This window comes from Lacerta agilis, chromosome 17, assembly GCF_009819535.1.
Source record: "Lacerta agilis isolate rLacAgi1 chromosome 17, rLacAgi1.pri, whole genome shotgun sequence".
Lineage (NCBI taxonomy): Eukaryota > Metazoa > Chordata > Lepidosauria > Squamata > Lacertidae > Lacerta > Lacerta agilis.
Window position 1 is genome coordinate 17,535,805 of NC_046328.1, and position 18,752 is coordinate 17,554,556.

The 18,752-nt window shown below is 49.8% G+C and overlaps 1 protein-coding gene and 1 non-coding gene across 5 annotated transcripts in view; both read right to left on the bottom strand.

The window, feature by feature from the left end:
• Positions 1–9,721: 9,721 nt before the first annotated feature.
• Positions 9,722–18,752, bottom strand: part of AP1B1 (adaptor related protein complex 1 subunit beta 1) — a 54,899-nt gene continuing 45,868 nt past the window's right edge. For 2 of the 4 annotated variants that reach the window (XM_033174376.1, XM_033174374.1), the window contains 7 exons: positions 18,218–18,363; positions 17,019–17,148; positions 14,922–15,006; positions 13,746–13,832; positions 12,674–12,828; positions 11,795–11,803; positions 9,722–10,477 (listed from right to left, as the gene is read on the bottom strand). In XM_033174376.1, the coding sequence (XP_033030267.1) occupies positions 10,403–10,477; positions 11,795–11,803; positions 12,674–12,828; positions 13,746–13,832; positions 14,922–15,006; positions 17,019–17,148; positions 18,218–18,363 (687 nt within the window). In that variant the 3' untranslated portion in view covers positions 9,722–10,402. The remainder of the gene's footprint in view (positions 10,478–11,794; positions 11,804–12,673; positions 12,829–13,745; positions 13,833–14,921; positions 15,007–17,018; positions 17,149–18,217; positions 18,364–18,752) is intronic. The other 2 variants (XM_033174377.1, XM_033174375.1) reach the window with 1 other exon arrangement.
• On the bottom strand, positions 18,023–18,122 carry LOC117039356. Its single transcript, XR_004425772.1, has one exon. It is a non-coding gene; the product is annotated as a small nucleolar RNA SNORD125 (small nucleolar RNA).

An 18,752-nucleotide genomic window follows, 5' to 3' on the forward strand; every position in this document is an offset into this window, starting at 1 on the left:
AGGGTAGGGGGTTTAGAGACTCTCACTGACCCCTGTTTTCCAGGTGAGGATGCATGAAAGAGAACATTAGAGCATCTCTGCTGGATCAGTATCCTGTATCCTGTACCCCACAGTGGCCCTTCCAACGGCTCCAGGAAACTTACAGGTGGGGCATGAAAGCAACAGTGCTCCTTTACTGTTACTCAGAAGAACATAAGAAAAATCTGGCTGTTGGATTAGGTTCAGCCATCTGGTACAGCATCCTGTTCTCACAGCGGCCAACCAAATGCGGGACATGAACTCAACAGCCCTCCTTCTGCTCTTGATTCCTCCCAGCAACAGGCATTCAGAGACATACTGCCTCTGTCGATGGAGGTAGAACTTAGCTGTTGCAGCTAGTAGCCATTGGGAACCTCTATAAATTGGAAATGGACACTGGGCTTACAGAAGGCAAGGCAAGGCAAGGCAAGGCAAGGCAAAGGTGTTAAAAAGTTGCAGATTCGAGTTCCATCCAAGTCACTTTTTAGGGTGGGCCAGAACTGTACATACTCCTGGACTCCCAGCAAGCTCCTGCCCAGCACCAGTAGACACTGCCAAATTAGCCAGCCCCTGAATGTTACCTGGAGGCAAGGGAACAAACAGCCTCATCCAACTTAGCAACTCCAAGTGGGATACAATATCTCCCAACTGGGAAAGACCCTCTGGATAGTCATTGCAGTCAGGGCATAGCCAATTCAGTTACAGTTAAAAGCGATAGAAAATGACGTCAGATAAATAATTAAGGAAACTCAAAACAGATACCCAGGGAAGCATTCATCCAGCTGGCAATGCTTGCAGAAATGTATTCAGTTGTTCCCAGAAAGTGCAGAGAGGAGACACTTGTTATATCTCAACAGGCATGCTGTTCCATAGCACAGGGCTGTCAGTCTGAATTTCCCGCTCCGGGTTACACTGGGGAATTCACAAGATGAGCTCTCCTGCAAGCCACAGTGATTTACTGGGTATATAAGCAATTCTCATTCCCCCCTCTCTTGTGTGTGTGAGAGGGAGGGAAGGATCTTGATTGTCTTGGACAAGCAGAACTCCAAGTTCTACAGAGAAACACAGTGACCTCTGAATGACCCAAGAACACCCCCAGGTGCGTGTGCAGCTGAAACAACCTTGAATCCCCTTGTTTCTGCAGAAAGATGAGGTTGCTCACAGTCTGTACATCTTCCTGCCTGCCTAGGATGTAAACCACAAGACGACGTCTAAGGCTGAGGGCCAGTCTCTGCCCGGTGTTAAGTCAGGCTCTATTTGTTCAATGAACTCGATCCGTTGGCTTGTGCGAGGGGAAGAAAACCCGGCTGCCTGATTTCCTTGAGAATGCTGTTCCTTCCAGAATGTCGAAATCACTTGATTGTCCTGAGCTGAAAAGGAGCACAAAGGGGGCTACTCGCTGCAAAGAGGCTGTCAGCTTCCACTTGGCACAAAAGCTCATCAGGAGGAGGAATTTCTGATTGCGGCAAAAAGCGTAGCCTGCTCTCGCCAGAGGACGGGCTCTCATCATTGTCTGCACTGTGGCAAATCGATGTGGGAATGAGATTAAGAAAGCAGACAAAGAGGGGCTTAGCAGACCCTCATGTGATGCCAGTCAAAAACGCCCTCCGTGGGGGGAATGTCACGTGAGAAAGATAATTGTCTCGTCAGACTTCCCCAAGCTGGTGCCCTCCAAATGTTTTGGACTACAGCTCCAGCCGGCATAAGGTTTGTTGTTGTTCAGTGTTCAGTCGTGTCCGACTCTTCATGACCCCATGGACCAGAGCACGCCAGGCATGCCTATCCTTCACTGCCTCCCGCAGTTTGACCAAATTCATGCTAGTCGCTTCGAGAACACTGACCAACCATCTCATCGTCTGTTGTCCCCTTCTCCTTGTGCCCTCCCATCTTTCCTAGGTGTTTTTCTAGGGAGTCTTCTCTTCTCATGAGGTGGCCAAAATAGCTTTAAATCCCCACTCCACTCATTTTAAGCATGTTACATGCCACCCCAATTGCAGAGCAGTTAAGAGATTCCAGGCACCTCAAGCGCTTACCCAGGGTTCTGTTTCCTTGGAACGAAGGTCAGCAAAGATTGTGGTGCCTTTAAGATATATACCAGGGGTCAGCAACCTTTTCCAGCATTGGGACGGTCTTCCTATGCCCCACAAATAACCCAGAGATGCATTTTAAATAAAAGGACACATTCTACTCATGTAACACGCTGGTTCCTGGACCGTCCGTGGACCAGAATGAGAAGGCGATTGGGCCGCATCCGGCCCACGGGCCTTAGGTTGCCTACCCTACCCCTGATATATACGCATATATGCAACCTGAGCACATGATGGAGTGGCTCACATCATTAACACCCCAACAGATCTTGCTTCTCGCTTAGCCACAGCTTTGGATCCAGCACAGAGCAAACACATATCTGTGTCTCCAGCTTCCAGCTTCCCCACAACAGTGGATGTTCTTCTACCGAGCAGCTAGGTAAGGGTGTGTGAAGAAAAGGCTCACCCATTAGCCTGGAGCTCACCATCACTTATTGGTAGTCACTTATTGGGACACGAATGGCACTGTGGTCTAAACCACTGAGCCTCTTGGGCTTGCCAATCAGGTCAGTGGTTCGAATCCCCGCAACGGGGTGAGCTCCCATTGCTCTGTCCCAGCTCCTGCCAACCTAGCAGTTCAAAAGCACACCAGTGCAAGTAGATAAATAGTTATCACTACAGTGTGAAGGTAAACAGCATTTCTGTGCACTCTGGCTTCCGTCATGGTGTTCTGTTGCACCAGAAGCAGTTGTCATGCTGGCCACATGACCCGGAAAGCTGTCTGTGGACAAACGCAGGCTCCCTCGGCCTTTGACTGGACATACCGTAACCATCCAGGGGTCCTTTACCTTTTTTAAAAAAACCTTTTTTATTGGTAGCTTTTGCCACCTAGCTCATTCTTTTGGGATACTGATGAGGACACTTGTTCCTAGCCAAGGCCACTGTCCCACAAAAGAAACTCCTCTGACCAGTTCAGTAACCTCCTCTTGTCCTATTTCAACCTCACTGGGCGCAGGACCTCAGCAGTTAGAAGGGACTTAGGGGACACTCGATAGGCCCTCCAGATGTTTTGGGACTACAATTCCCATCATCCCTGACCACTGGTCCTGTTAGCTAGGGATGATGGGAGTTGTAGTCCCAAAACATCTGGAGGGCCGAGCTTGCCTATGCCTGATCCAGAAGGATCTCCCAAACCTACAATGTTTTTTTTTTAGCCCGAATAAGTGCAGGAAGCACTGTGTTAAGAGTATACCATCACTGTGTGGCTGTGAAGGCAGCAAAGGTAGCTTTCCTGCCTCCGTCACACCCTTTGGTTTCACAGGTGTTAAAGGTAAAGGTAAAGGGACCCCTGACCATCAGGTCCAGTCGTGTCCGACTCTGGGGTTGCGGCGCTCATCTCGCATTAATGGCCGAGGGAGCCGGCATTTGTCCGCAGACAGCTTCCGGGTCATCCAGCATGACAAAGCCGCTTCTGGCGAACCAGAGCAGCACACGGAAACGCCATTTACCTTCCCGCCGGAGCGGTACCTATTTATCTACTTGCACTTTGACGTGCTTTCGAACTGCTAGGTGGGCAGGAGCTGGGACCGAGCAACGGGAGCTCACCCCATGGCAGGGATTCGAACCGCAGACCTTCTGATCAGCAAGCCCTAGGCTCTGTGGTTTAACCCACAGCGCCACCTGGGTCCCTTTCACAGGTGTTAGATGCTGACAAAGCCAAGCTCCCGCCAGCAATCATGTCGCAGCATTTTGCAGTAGCCGCAGCTTCTGGATCAAGCGCAAGGGAAGCCCCACATGTTGTTGGCGTCACATTCGCTTTCCACACACCGCACAGAGATAACGTTTATATCCGAAGCAGTGTAGAAATGGCGTGTGTAAACAATACGGCACACTTTCAGCTTTCATCCCGGTTTATTAAGGCCAGACAAACTGGGTTGAGGCTGCAAGGAGCTTCCCAGAGGAGCAGGAAACGGACAGGGCTCCTTTGGGGTTCGCGGAGGGGTGGGGGGTGGGGAGGCACGAGGCACACCTCTTGCGCCAAGAGAGCAGCTGTTTCAGATGGAAAAGCTGAACGTGTAGCTGGAAGGAATTAGCACATCCAAGGAGCAGATGGGCAAAACTTGCGGAGAGGAATAAGCAGACCATGTGACTGTTCAGAGTGGAGGCGGCCTGGCAATATAAAAGAAGCGGCATGGTGAAAGAGTATTTTAGGAACAAGGTTTGAGGAACGGGGAGAGTGAGACGTCTGGTTTGGCAAAAAGGAAAACAGAAACCCAAGCCTACTATCAGGGATGAGAAACATTTTTTTCCCTGCTGCAGGGGCCGCATTCCTTTCTGGGGGACCTGCTGGGGGCCACATGCCAGTGGTGGGTGGGGCCAGAGACCCAGGGTTCAAATACTGACCCAGCCATGGGTGAGTCACTGCCTTCCTTTTTGTGCCATTTTTTTTTAAAAGAAAAGTTTGCAAGTCAAGGTGGAAATGTGGAAAAACAAGAAACGGAGAGTGCCCCCAAACTGGCAGATCAGTCCTTCCCTACTGGATGCGGCTGGAAGCAGAATCCTAAATTCAGGAAGCACAGTTTGGCAGGACTTTGTTTACACCCTCAGGCTTGCAACTGGACCTCTGGTGGATTCCCAAGGCATTGCCACAGTGCCTGGCTCTCCTTGGCCTTACTGCTGTGATAGAACAGCACACGCAGAGTGCTCTCACCCACAAATCCGTGCAGCTCACTCAGCAATTTTTTTAAAAAAAATTGGGCCAGTGGACAAGCATCCCAGCACATTGAGAGCTTTGATGCCAGGCAGGAGGCATTTGAGAGGTTTAATAGGATGGTGACAATAGCCAGGAGTGGCGGTGGAAGAGGAGGATAAACAGCAATGGCTTTTTAGCACTATGGAAAGAGAGGCAGGGGATAGATGCCCTTGAAGAAGGAGCCAACAGAAAAGGCCAGATTTTAAGAGTATTCTTCACCAAGCCTGCAAATAAGCACTGGAAAGTGATGCAAAAGTGTGTGTGTGTGTATCTAGATCTATCTATATATCTCCGGATCACCTCATCTTTCTCCTGAGAAATCTGTTTGTGGGACAAGAAGCTACAGCTAGAACTGAATATGGAACAACAGAATTGGGAAAGGAGTAAGACAAGGCTGAATATTGTCTCCCTGCTTATTTAACTCAGTGTTTTTCAACCTTTTTTGGGCAAAGGCACACTTGTTTCATGAAAAAAATCACGAGGCACACCACCATTAGAAAATGTTAAAAAATTTAACTCTGTGCCTATATTGACTATATATAAAGTAATTCTCTTGAATAGGAATCAAATAAACACGAAGAAAGTATTTTATAATTACTTTATTATGAAATAGTAAGTAAACAGAAATATGAAAAATTATAAAATACTTTATTCAGTGCGCAACCTGGGTCTGTTTGGCTGAACACAAAGCTGATATTCTGGCTGGATGTTTTGAGACTACAATTCCCATCATCCCTGACAACTGGTCCTGTTAGCTAGGGATGATGGGAGTTGTAGTCCCAAAACATCTGGAGGGCTGAGTTTGCTTATGCCTGATCTATACAATGCCTTTGAGCATGTATGGTATGCATTTGGAACTGACTGGAATAAAAGACAAGAAGAACATACGTTTAAAGAAGATTGGGAAATGTTTATTGAATATATGGAGGAAAATGATTTCGCGGGCTCACACCTTCCACCTCTTACAGCAGGCAAAAATCCAACAGGTGCGTGCCATCCCTTCTCCCGCTGTGCTGGCGGAGGGGGAAGCTGTCCTGGCTGAATCTCTGCCCGTCCCAAGGAAATTGGCATATACAAACAGACAGACAGACAAACAAACAAACAAAGGGACAAGGAGCAACCAGGTCGTGTCCGGCGGCTTTCCAAGGAGTTCGGATCCTTGGAGTGGCCACCCTCCCGCTAGAAGCAGGGCTTGGAGGAGGCCGGAGAGCCCGCGGCCCCCTCTGGGGAAGGCGGGCCTGCAACCCCGGACCCATCGGGATGCACCTCTCGGCGCCCTCGCAGGCGGGGCTGGGCAGGAGGCGGTGGCAAACGCCGCCAAAAGACCACGATGCGCCCTCGGCACCTTCTTCATCCCCTCAGCCGGCGGCGGCGGGGACGGCGGCCCGCGATGGATCCTCCGGAGCCGGGCTTGTTGTGTCGGCTGAGAGGCCGGCTTGCGCGCTGCGCGCCCTGGCCGTACCACGGCTTCTCATACCCGGGGGTGCTGGGGCTGAAGCGGCGTCTGCTGGCGGTCGGGCTGTCCTGCTGCACCGTGCTGGCCTTCTACCGCCAGCAGCCTGCGGGAGCTGCCGCCCGCGTGGGGCCGCGGCAACGACGAGGGTGACGAGCCGGTGACCGTCCTCATGTGGTGGGAGCCCTTTGGGCGCAGCCAGCCTTTGGGCGGCTGCGAGTGCCGCTTCGGCATCCGCGCCTGCAACCTTTTCAATTTTGCCCACGGCACACCAGGCAACATCTCGCGGCACACTAGTGTGCCGCGGAACAGTGGTTGAAAAACACTGATTTAACTTATATGCAGAATTCATCATGCGAAAGGCTGGACTGGATGAATCCCAAGCCAGAATTAAGATTGCCGGAAAAAATATCAACAACCTCAGATATGCTGATGATACTACCTTGATGGCAAAAAGTGAGGAGGAATTAAAGAACCTTTTAATGAGGGTGAAAGAGGAAAGCGCAAAATATGGTCTGAAGCTCAACATCAAAAAAACTAAGATCATGGCCACTGGTCCCATCACCTCCTGGCAAACAGAAGGGGAAGAAATGGAGGCAGCGAGAGATTTTACTTTCTTGGGATCCATGATCACTGCAGATGGTGACAGCAGTCACGAAATTAAGACGCCTGCTTCTTGGGAGGAAAGCAATGACAAACCTAGACAGCATCTTAAAAAGCAGAGACATCACCTTGCTGACAAAGGTCCATATAATTAAAGCTATGGTTTTCCCAGTAGTGATGTATGGAAGTGAGAGCTGGACCATAAAGAAGGCTGATTGTTGAAGAATTGATGCTTTTGAGTTATGGTGCTGGAGGAGACTCCTGAGAGTCTCATGGACTGCAAAAAGACCAAACCTATCCATTCTGAAGGAAATCAGCTCTGAGTGTTCACTGGAAGGACAGATCCTGAAGTTGAGGCTCCAATACTTGTGGCCACCTCAGGAGAAGAGAAGACTCCCTGGAAAACGCCCTGATGTTGGGAAAGATGGAGGGCACAAGGAGAAGGGGACGACAGAGGATGAGATGGTTGGACAGTGTTCTCGAAGCTACCAACATGAGTCTGACCAAACTACTTGAGCAGTAGTGCAGTTTGATAAATGTGTAGTCTGCTGGAATACGACTCCAATCAGGCCCCACAGCCATCATAGCCAATAATCAGGGATGATGTTAGTTGTAGCTCAGGGTGGGTGGGTCATGAGTTCCTCTCCCTTGTTTTAGGCCAGGTTCCCCCAACCTGGTACACTCCAAGTCTTTCGGGTTCCTATCATCTCCCCAGCCAGAATGTCTATAATGTGGAGGGCACCCAGAGCAGGAATGAGAATAAACAGCCTGTTGGATCAGGGCAATGGTCCATCTAGATCGGCATGCGGGTCTCACAGTAGCCAACAAGATGCCCCAATGAGAAGCCCACAAACAGGACTTGAACCCAAGAACCCTCTCCCCTCCTGCAATTTCCAGCAACTGGTATTCAGAAGCAGGGCTGCCTCCGATCGTGGAGACAGACAATAGCCATCGTGCCTAGCATCCATCAATCGTCGTCCACGAATTTGTTGAATTTTAAAGCCATCTATGTTGGTAGACATCACCATCTCCTGAGTGAGTTGCATAGTTTTAACTCTGTGCTGTGTGGTGAAATCCTGTCCTGAATCTTCCAACATTCAGCTTCATTCACGAGTCCGAATCCTGCTTTCTCCATGTCATGCTTGCATTTGATAAAATTCTATCATGTCACCTATTACGAACACTTCCCTTTTCACTCTGACCTCCTGCCTAGACTACTGTATTGCACTGAACGTGGGGCAGCCCTTGAAGACAGTCCAGAGGCTGCAGCTTCAAGATGTTGCTGCGCTAAAACTCCCACCATCCATGATTGTTGGTGGCTGATACTTAACGGGGTGCTGGAGTCTGACATCAACCAGAGGGGCCCCATTGCTGCTCTACAGAGTTTGGAGCACATTAAAGGTCAACACAAACACCTATGGGATTCACTGGAGCTCGGTTGTTCTCTTCCTAAGTTAGGGTTCACACTTACTGGGTTGCTGAGCATTCTTTTATGAATTCTGTGGGTGTGAACACCTGCCTGCTAGGAGGTAGCCGTGAAGGTTGGCACCAGCTGCCTGTGGGCACATTCACACAACATCCTCACACATTCGTTGCGACAGACAGCCAAGCCTTTGCCTACACAACACATAGGGAAAACAGACGTTTTCCTCCTTTGAGGCAGCTGCTGAACATTTGGGACAGACTCAACTGTTCCCATTTTTTCATGGAGGCCAACACCAGCAGGAGAGAAAATCTCACTCCCCACCCCCAAATATAGGAAATTGCCTAATCCCAGGCCAATCTGGTTCAGGCATTGTATGCTTCACCACTGATGCAATACTGACAGCTGTCTGACTGAGTCCTCCCATAGGACCATTAAGCCCAGAGTCTAAATTTACCTAGATGCCCAGAATCTGCAATCAGATCTTTTTTTAAAAAAAAAAGTTGGGATGTCAGCTATTGAACTTATTAACCTTAATGGCTGCATTCTATTTCCACTGTCAGAGGCAGCAACACTCATGAATTCCAGTTGCTGGAAACCACATGTTGAGAGAGTGCTCTTGTGCTCAGATTCCGTTTGCAAGCTTCCCAATCGGGCATCTGGTTGGCCGCTGTGAGAGCGGGATGCTGGACTAGATGGGGCACTGGCCTGAACACAAGAAGAGCCGTGCAGGATCAGGCCAGCGGCCCATCTATTCCAGCATCCCGCTCTCACAGCAGCCAACCAAATGCCCCAATAGGAAGTCCACAAACAGGACTTGACACATCACTCCCCTCTTTCGGTTTCCAGAAACTGGTACAGTGGTACCTCAGGTTACAGACTCCGCCAACCCAGAAATAGTACCTTGGGTTAAGAACTTTGCTTCAGGATGAGAACAGAAATCGCACGGCAGCAACAGCGGGAGGCCCCATTAGCTAAAGTGGTACCTCAGGTTAAGAACAGTTTCAGGTTAAGAACGGACCTCCAGAACGAATTAAGTTCTTAACCCGAGGAACCACTGTACTCAGAAGCATTACTGCCTCAGACTGTGGAGACAAGAGCATAGCCATCGTGGCTGGTAACCGTGGATAAGTCGTCTTCTCCTCCATGAATTTGTCCTGCCCTCTTTTTAAAGCCACACGAGTCAGTGGCTCCTGCAGGAGCGAGTTCCACAGATTAACTGATCGTTGAGGACAATACCGAGCCAACGGTCTGACTCGGTATAAGGAAGCATCCTCTGTTCCTACAGACCCGTTGGCATAAATGACAGGCAGCAACATCTGCAGGGTCTCCAATCCCACCTCCCTTGCTTTATAAGCAAGTGATCACCCCCCCCTCCCCAACATGCGCAGAGATCTTTCTGGGGGTTTTTTAAGGCTGGGCAAAGAAAGCACAAACCACTTCACTTTTGTTTTCAGCACTAGGAGCGTTTGATTGTTTATTCAGATGAGAGGCTAGCAAGACGGCAAAGGGTGGGGTGGGGTGGGGACGCTAAAAAGGTGCCTGGGCATCATCATCATAATCACCACCCCCCTGACTCGCGTAGCCACAGCATGGTGCGCGTGATCTCACGCTGCTTGTCAAACTTCTGTACATGTACAAAGGGCAAAAAAGAAGAAGAGATGAGTGCAGGGCTCTCGAGAACAGGCAGAACGTCAGCCGAGGGGAACAGGGAGGCAGGAATTCTGAAGTTTACATGCAACACACACACACACACAGCAAAATCTCCCATCCCCTCTCCAGAGATCTTCCCAGCACCTCTCCGTTTCCCCTGAAGCTGAAGACCGGATCCCGGTTGCTCTCCAACATCCCACCCCACCCCTACCCTCCTTGCCGGTTCCCAATTTTTAGGCGATTAATGCCGTCATTTCAGAAGCGTTGAAAACACAGCTTGCATCGGGAGGGGTTCAATTCCACAAAGAGAGGGGCAGGCCTGGAGGGGCTTGGGGTGGTTTTTTTTGTTTGTTTGTTGGTCCCAATGAAATCTCACCACCGCTTCTGGGATGGGGCGGGGGGGGGGGAGGTGGGTTTGGGAGGGAAGGGGCAGAAAAGAGACAGGAGGGCAACAGCGGTGCATGGAGGAGACTTCAGTTCTTCAGGATGGTTTCGTAGGCCTGGAAAACGTGCTGGGCCACTTCGGGAGCCCGACACTTCAGGGACAGCTGCAGGAGAAAAGGAGGAAATATATGTATTTATGTATATATCCCTCTCTTTCTGTCTCTCTGAATGCACAAGCGCAGAGTTTGTACTAGGCCAGCAGTGTTAGTAAACTGGAGCATATTTAATCCAGGAGACGGGGGGGGGGGGGGGGAGAGGGAAAAAAATAAAAGACGACATGCTCAAGAGATTAAAAGGAGGACGGTTATGCCAAGTTATCGTGGGGGTGGAGAAGAGAGTGGCAGCTGCAGTTTTAGCTCAAGGCGGCCTTTTCCAGACTGGAAGTTTCCCCTGCCCTCCTTCCCCTGAAACAAATGTCACATCTGCACCATATAATCAAAGCACTGCTTTACTGCTTTAAACAGCCATGGCTCCACCCACCCGAGGATCCTGGGAGCTGTAGTTCGTTATGGGGTGCTGAGAGTTGTTAGGAGAGAGCCTTACAGCTCCCCTCGCAGAGCTACAATTCCCGGAGTGGTCAACCCCTCTTTCCAGGCACCTCTGCAAATTGTAGCTCCGTGAGCAGAACTACAGGTATAGGGCTCTCTCCTAACAACTCTCGGTGCCCTTAACCAACTACGGCTCCCAGGATTCTGCGGGGCTGGGGGGGGGGGGAAGCCATCGCTGTTAAAAGTGGTACCGCAGTGCTTTAAATGAATATTGTGGACACAGCCAATCCCTCCCTCCATCAAAGGCACTGATGTCGGCAAGGGACTTAGGACAGGGATGATGGGGCTTGGAAGTCCAGCGTCATCAGGAGGCTGCCAGGTCGGTGGAATGGCTCTAACCACTACACAAGCTTGTCTCTCTAAGGTTTTTAGAGACAGCACTGGTTCAGCTTATGTTAATAACCTGGGAAAGGGAGGGGGACCCACTGAAAGGGCAGGTTGGCCTTGCCACACAAGGTGAAAGGAGAAACTCTGGTTCTGAGCAAGGTATTATTTCAGTGACGGTGAAACCTCTCAGCCATCTGCTGAACTACAACTCCCATCATCCCTGGCCATTGTGGACATGGTTGCTGATGCTGATGGGAGTCCCACAACATCTGGATTAACACGCATCTCTCTCCCCCCCCCCCCCGGTCACCGGTGTCGTTGCTCTTCTAAAGTCTTCCCCCCTCCCACCACTGGCACGATCTGTTATTTGTTAGGATGGTGCTTGCTTGGTGGTGCAGCACTGCCAAAAAGAACATCAGGCGCAAGCTGGCAGGGGGAGGGGCTGGAATAAAATGGTAGGGGGTGAAGTGGAGAGTAAGCAGCTGGATTCAGAAGATTTCTTTTAAAAAAAAATGAAAACGAAAAGCACACAAATATTCTGCTAACCTCCAAATCCTGAAAGATCAGGGAGGGGCGGGCCCATGGGGAGGGCGGATGGACATGGAAAAACAAAAACACACACATACAAATAAGATTAAATTGTCCCCCCAAATGTGGGGGGGGGGAGAGAGAATGTTTCATAACCAAAACAAGAGCATGCCACCAGTTCTATCCAATGGGGCAGGATGGGGGGCAGGGAAGCAGGTGGATATGTTTTTTGGTAATCATGTCTCATTTCAGACGTATGGAAAGGGTGGGGCTTCAACAACAGGCCCTTTTCCAGAGACCCCAAATACTGGGGGAACCAGAGGGACTTCTTGGTGGCAGAACCCTGACTATGGGATGCTTTCCCCAATTAGGCTTGTGTTTTAAGAAATACACAGGCTTTTTAACCTGGCCCATTCCTCCTCCCTCACCTGATAATTTTTGTTTTAGCCTGCTTTCTTAGGCACTGTGCAAAAATTAGAAATTCCACAGGCATGATGCCAGCCACATCAGACGCTTGTGGGCCCTAGCAGTGTGTGTTTGCTAAGTGGTGGCGTGGCTGGGTCAGGTTGGAGAGGGACCCTTGGCCAGTGCCCAACCCGGCTGACCACTTGCACCAGGCTTATCTTGCTATGGAATAAAACTGCAAGGTTTTCATCACTTTGTCCTCGCAGGCTGTTTTCCAATGTTCCATCTGTGAAAATGGAGTTGCATAAGATGGGAAGGGGCGATCTAAGGTGTTATCTGTGGAGTGAGCAGGTGGGCAATGATTTTTGCACCACGCCCAGCAAATTTTAAAAGCCCCTGTTAATATCATAGATTCATCTATGGCTAAAACAATGATAGAACTATACAGAGAACCTCTGCAAAGAGCAGGGAGGTGCACAAGAAAGGCCATACCGTGAAGTTATTGCTCCCAGGTTGGATCCGCAGCTCTGCCAGGACCCAGATGCCATTGGTCAGCTTGAGGGACTGGTACAGCATGTCTTGGCCTTCAACATTCCTCTTTGCAATGGTGAAGATGTTGCTTCCTTGAAGCTTGCTGCTAACTGCATCTGTGGGACCAGATACACACACACACACACAAATAAACTGTGGCGCTATTGCACATGCACACAAAACGGAATGGGCACCAGCTTCAGTTTGCCTGAGACTTCGAATCAAGTTCCTGGTTCTTATGTTTGCAGAACACTGCTGCTGATTGTCAGTGTAAATACTGAACGATATGGACCAATGAGTCTGACTCAGTATAAGGCAGCTTCCTAGGAAAATTAAATTTATTTAGTGCATTTCCAGCCTGCTTTCCCCCCTCTAAGGATCTCAACATGCTGCACATTCTTCTTCCCCTCCTTCTTTAATCCACACAACCCTGCGAGGGAGGTTAGGCTAAGAGGCAGTGACTGGCCCAAGCTCACCCAAGTGAGATTCATGGCCAAGTGGGGATTTGAACCCTGGCCTCCCAGGTCCTAGTCTGGCACTCTAACCGCTACACCACAACGGGTAATGTAACGGCACTGCCCCACCAACCTCAGTCAGCCCCCCACCTGCAAGCCTTCCTACTTAACCACCAGTCAGAGGCTTGGGAGTGTCTGTTCAGCCTTCCTCCTCCTCCTCCTCCTAAGTCTCAGCGCTGTCCCTATAGAACTCAGAAGGAAGGAGGACAGAGGAGAAACTAAGAATGAGTTGGCTCTGCCTGTCACTGGCTCTGGCGCCACCTACTGTTGGGCTCTCTGCCTTCTGCCCAACCGGTCCCAAAGGTCAAAAGGCTCTCTACTGCTGGGTCCATACGAGTGGAAGCGGCAGCCTGCCCTGGCTCCTTAGTACAGCAGCACACCAGTTTACAAATACCAGCTTGCCGTCGCCGTTATGTGCCTAGGAACCACAGCGAAGCTGGGCTGAGTTCTCTGGAGAACAGGGGGGCATATAGGCACACCGTCAGCAGCTATTCTAGACCAGACAGCTCTCTTCTCACCTGCGCCGAGAGGGCAGTCTTTGATCTGGAACTGTGCTTCATTCTCGTTGGGGATGTCCTTCCAGGTAGCCAGGAACATCTGTCGCTCTGGAGGAGGGAGAAGCAGAAGCGGGTTGGACGTGGGGAGAAGAGGGGGAAGCCTTTCCAGAAAAGGGTCCCTTCTTTAAAGAGATGCAGGAGCCACCTAAGAAACCTGGGTCCGCAACTGCTTTATCACTGAGCTACCAGGCTCTTCCCCAGGCCTAGTACTCCAAAGAGTGTAGAGCGGCAGATGCTTCTATCTTTACGGTGGTCTTCAAGTCTCACTTGGGGTCCAGCGTAAGGAGGGTGTTCAAAGACTCTGGGCAGACGAACGGAAGCACTTCCTCCACCCAGCATTAAGTTAAAACTATGGAATTTGCCCCCAGAAGTGGTGCAACCACTTTAAAGGGGGATTAGTCAAATTCGTGGAGGGTAGGAGCTATCCATGGTTATGTTCATGCCTCTGCTGTCATGAAGCAGTGCAGGGAATCACAAGAGGAGGATGTGTGGATGTTGCACTCAGGTCCTGCTTGTGGTCTTCTCATTGAGGCATCCAGTTGGGTCACTGTGAGAACAGGATGCTGGACTGGATAGGCCCCCTTTGGTCAGATCCAGCCACTAGATTCTTGCTGGGTTCTGATAGAACCCCAGGCTCAGACTGTCACTCTGCTCTGATGCTTGCTGAACAGATCTAGGGGAGTCAACCCCACTCTCTGTGGCACACGAAGACTTGGGCCACCTTCACACCACAACATTTAAAGCCCACTCTGAACAGTCATGGCCTCCCCCCGCCCCCGAGAAACCTGGGAGTTGTAGTTTGTTAAGGGTGCTGAGAGAGTTGACAGGAGGCCCCTGTTCCCCTCCCAGAGCTACGATTCTCAGAGTGATTTCACCATCAATAGCTCTTCCCGAGGAACTCTGGGAAGTGTAGTTCTGGGAGGGGAATAGGGAGTCTCTCCTAACAACACCAAACTACAGCTCCCAGAATTCTCTGGGGCAATCCCATGAGGCTATAAAGTGGTATTGCAGTGCTTAAAACACATGGTGTGGATGTGGCCAAAAAATGCTACTCCTGGAGGAGGCACCCAAGTTTTTTTCATCCTTCCAGCTTGAGGATCTTCCTGTCTTCTGCATCCCAGACTCTCGCCAACCTACCCATTTTCCCGTCTTCCACAAAGAGGATGTGCAGAGGATAGAGGGTGCTGAAGTAAAACACATCTATGTTGTTCTTCACGGCCACCTGGAACCAAACAGAGAAGCAGGGGGGAAGAAGAAGAAGATAAGATTCTCTGGCTAGGCCGGGACTCATCAACAGACATTCCAGAGCAGGGCTAGAAATGCAAGCCACAACAATGCAGGAGCACAGAGCACAGGGACAGAACTTTGTTTCAGAATACTACTCAAGTTTCTACCCCTTAAGACGTGTTCAAAAGCGTTACAGACAAAGCCTGCCGAAGCAGAAGCCGATGCCTTGCAAAGGCTTGCATAAACGTTCAAGCACGTGTGTGTGTAAAAGCTTCCGCTGGTTTTCCATAGAACTGTACAAAACCACAAACATAAATACTTGCCGAATTGCAAGTACAGTATATTGCCTACAATTCCGGGCATCCCATCGGAGCATCTGCTTGTCCACTGTGAGAAGAGGATGCTGGGCTGGACAGGCCACTGGAAGATCCAGCAGTCTATTCTTACATTCTTGTAATAAGTAAGTTGCATATAGGTAGCCCTGCCACATTGTTGTGTGGGGTGATGATGGGCAAAACGGGGGCGGGTTCCTTTTATTTATCAATGAGACTGATGCATGGCTCTCCAGAGCTCCAGACGAGAGCCTTTCCCTAGGGCCAGCCACAATGTCTCAGCCTAACCTACCCGACAGGGTTGTTGTGAGGATGAAATGGGGAGAAAGAGAACCACACACGCCACTTTGAGCTCAAAAGGTGTGATACAAATGGCCAGATCTAAAAATACTTGAAGAAATGTATTATTTCTCTACCAGATTTCTTCCTCTTTGTTTTAGCCTCCCTGGAATAGGAGAACAAATTGTCCTGAGCCACTGGAGCTCTGTCTTCATTATTTCCTTGCCCCGTTTTGTCCTGAGATTGTTTCTGATTTCTTATGGATAAGAAGCTCTGGAAAGTGGCCGTCAAGTGACCAACAAAAGCTGTGTTGTTGTTTCACAGCTTCTGGAGTCCCCGAGGATCCTTAGATGTTGGACTGCTCCAAGTTTGCAGCTCTTAATAGTTTTTCTTTTTAACATTGTTAACTGCCTTGAATGACCTTTTGTGCAACAGGCAGGGAATTTTTTAAAAATATATATTTTCCCCTTGGGATTAAAACGATGATAAAGAGATGACTTTTTAAAAAAAGTTTAATTCTACTGATGTTTAATTGTTTTTTTTAAAATGATTGCTTCCCCCCCCCCAAACGTTTTTCGCTGTTTCTGTTTTAGTTGTAAGCTGCCTTAAATCCCTGTGACCGAAAAAGGCGGGATATAAACAAACATAATAGAATAGAATAGAAATGATAAATAGATACCCAATGATAAATAGATATCCAATTCAGTATTGTCTACACCAGGGGTCAGCAACCTTTTTCAACAGTGGGCCGGTCCACCGTCCCTAAGACCATGTGGTGGGCCGGACTATATTTTGAAAAAAAAAAAACCCTCAACGAATTCCTATGCCCCACAAATAACCCAGAGATGCATTTTAAATAAAAGGACACATTCTACTCATGTAAAAACATGCTGATTCCTGGACTGTCTGCGGGCCGGATTGAGAAGGCGATTGGGCCACATCCAGCCCCCGGGCCTTAGGTTGCCTACCCCTGGTCTACACCAGCAGCCAGGGAGTTCAGACAGGGGTCTCTCTCACAGTCTTACCTGGAAAAGCCATTGGGGGTCGGCATTTTCTACAGGCAAAGCAGATGCTCTTCCACTAAGCTACAGACCACATTAAGATTCTACTCCATGTGGTTAAAAAACAAACAAACTAGAGCCGAGTTAAACAGCTACCCAATATTGAATGGGACCATGGGTCCGTCCAGTTTAGTATTGTTTGCACTGACTGCCAGTGGCTCTCTCCTGGGTTTCACACAGGGAGGTCTCTCTCCCAGCCCAGGCTGGAGATGCTAGAGACTGAAGCTGGCACACGACCTGGGACTTCCTTCTGCATGCAGACCAGGGGCTCCGCCGCTGAACTATGGCCTCTGCACCACATGATCCGCTGCTGACCCCCTGCCACCTTGGCTCACCTGGAGGTTGTTCAGGGGATCCATCTTCATGACCGAGCCGACCGTGTTGAGGGGAAGGGAGATCTCCACGCTCTGGTTCGGAGCAAGAGGGGCGTGGACCTGGAGGGGTGCAGCGGGGGCCAGGCCGAAGCTGAAAGGGAACAGCTGGTGAGAAGGGGAGGGCACCCGGGGGTTGCAAGGGATACGGACGGGGAAAGATAGCAAGATGCAACCAGCTGAGGCGGCAGCAACAGGCTTTCTTTGGCAAAGGAATTTAGATGCTGGGTCACTCTCCGTCAGGGAGGCAGGAAACTGACAAGAGTGTAAGGGGTACATAAGAAGCTGCCTTATAGACTGGGTCAGATGCATTGGTCCATATCACTCAGTATTGCCAACACTGACTGGTAGCAGCTCTCCAGGGCTCCAGGCAAGGGACACTTCCAGCCCTGCCTGGAGATGCTGGGGTCTGAACCTGGGAACTTCTGCTTGCCAAGTTGCGTCTCTTCCAAACCGGTTAGCACAGGAATTAGTAAATGGCACAGACACATCATACAACCAAACACAATATTCAAGAAATAATAAGGATCCAATTCAATATCCTACCGCCTCTAGCACAGCGCATTACAAAAGGCAAAAATAAAAAATAAATTCCCCCTTAAGTCAGTGTTTCCCAAACTTGGGTCTCCACCTGGTTTGGTTTTTTTGGGACTACAATTCCCATCATTCCTGACCACTGGGTTCTGGTAGCTAGGGATGATGGGAGTTGTAGTCCAAAAAAATAGCTGGAGACCAAAGTTTGGGAATACAGTAGCTGCCTTAAGTGGTCTGCCAAGAACCTCAGCAATTTTCAAATGTTCCATCAGGGACTGCTATCCCTGGCCATGCTATTGGCAGGTGCAGTTCAATCTGTGGCACTGCCAAGTTTTGACTCTGGCCCCACACACCACTGCCATGTGGCCCCCAGAAGGTCGTATATGAGGGTATGCAGCTCTCGGGCTGGAAAGAATATTCCCCGCCCCGTCCTAGCTGGATAAGCCTCTTCAGTCAACTTCTTAGAGGATATGGTTGGTTCATCAAACCAGCCATTCAGCGACACAAGGATCATCACAAGAGGCTCCCTGGCTATGACGCCCCCTCTGCATGGGAGGACTCCTTGCAGAGGGTGGGGGGAAGGCCACACGGAAACGCAGCACAGGAAGAGAAGAGCTGGCAGCTTTTACCTGTTGCGGTTGAACTGGATGGCGAAGTCAGACATGACTTGCAGGGCCTTGTTGGAGAGCACGAGGTCCATGGAGATGGAGCCCACCTGCCGGCTGAAGGTACCCGAAATCTCCAAACCCTTGGCCTTCACCGCCGGGAGCCAGACCTGAAATGGTGCAAGGCGACATTAGTTGATGCCTTGGGGGTAGATTCCTTCATTGCACATATAGCAGGGCCATCGTTGGTTTGCAATGAAACCACCGTCACAAGCCTGGAAAATCTGGAACTCTACTTGACAACCAAGGAACACTTAATATTATTTATCTATGCAAATACAACTTTTATTTCCACTTATTTTCTTTCATTCCCTCTGTTATTTAACCTGTATGTGACTTGTTTTATGGTTTTCTTTTTCTTTTCGTTTTCATCTGTCGTTATAATTGCTCTTTTATATACAGTCATACCTTGGAAGCTGAATGGCTTGGTACTTGATTGTTTTGGCTCCCAAAAACCGCAAACCCAGAAGTGAGTGTTCCGGTTTCCAAATGTTCTTTG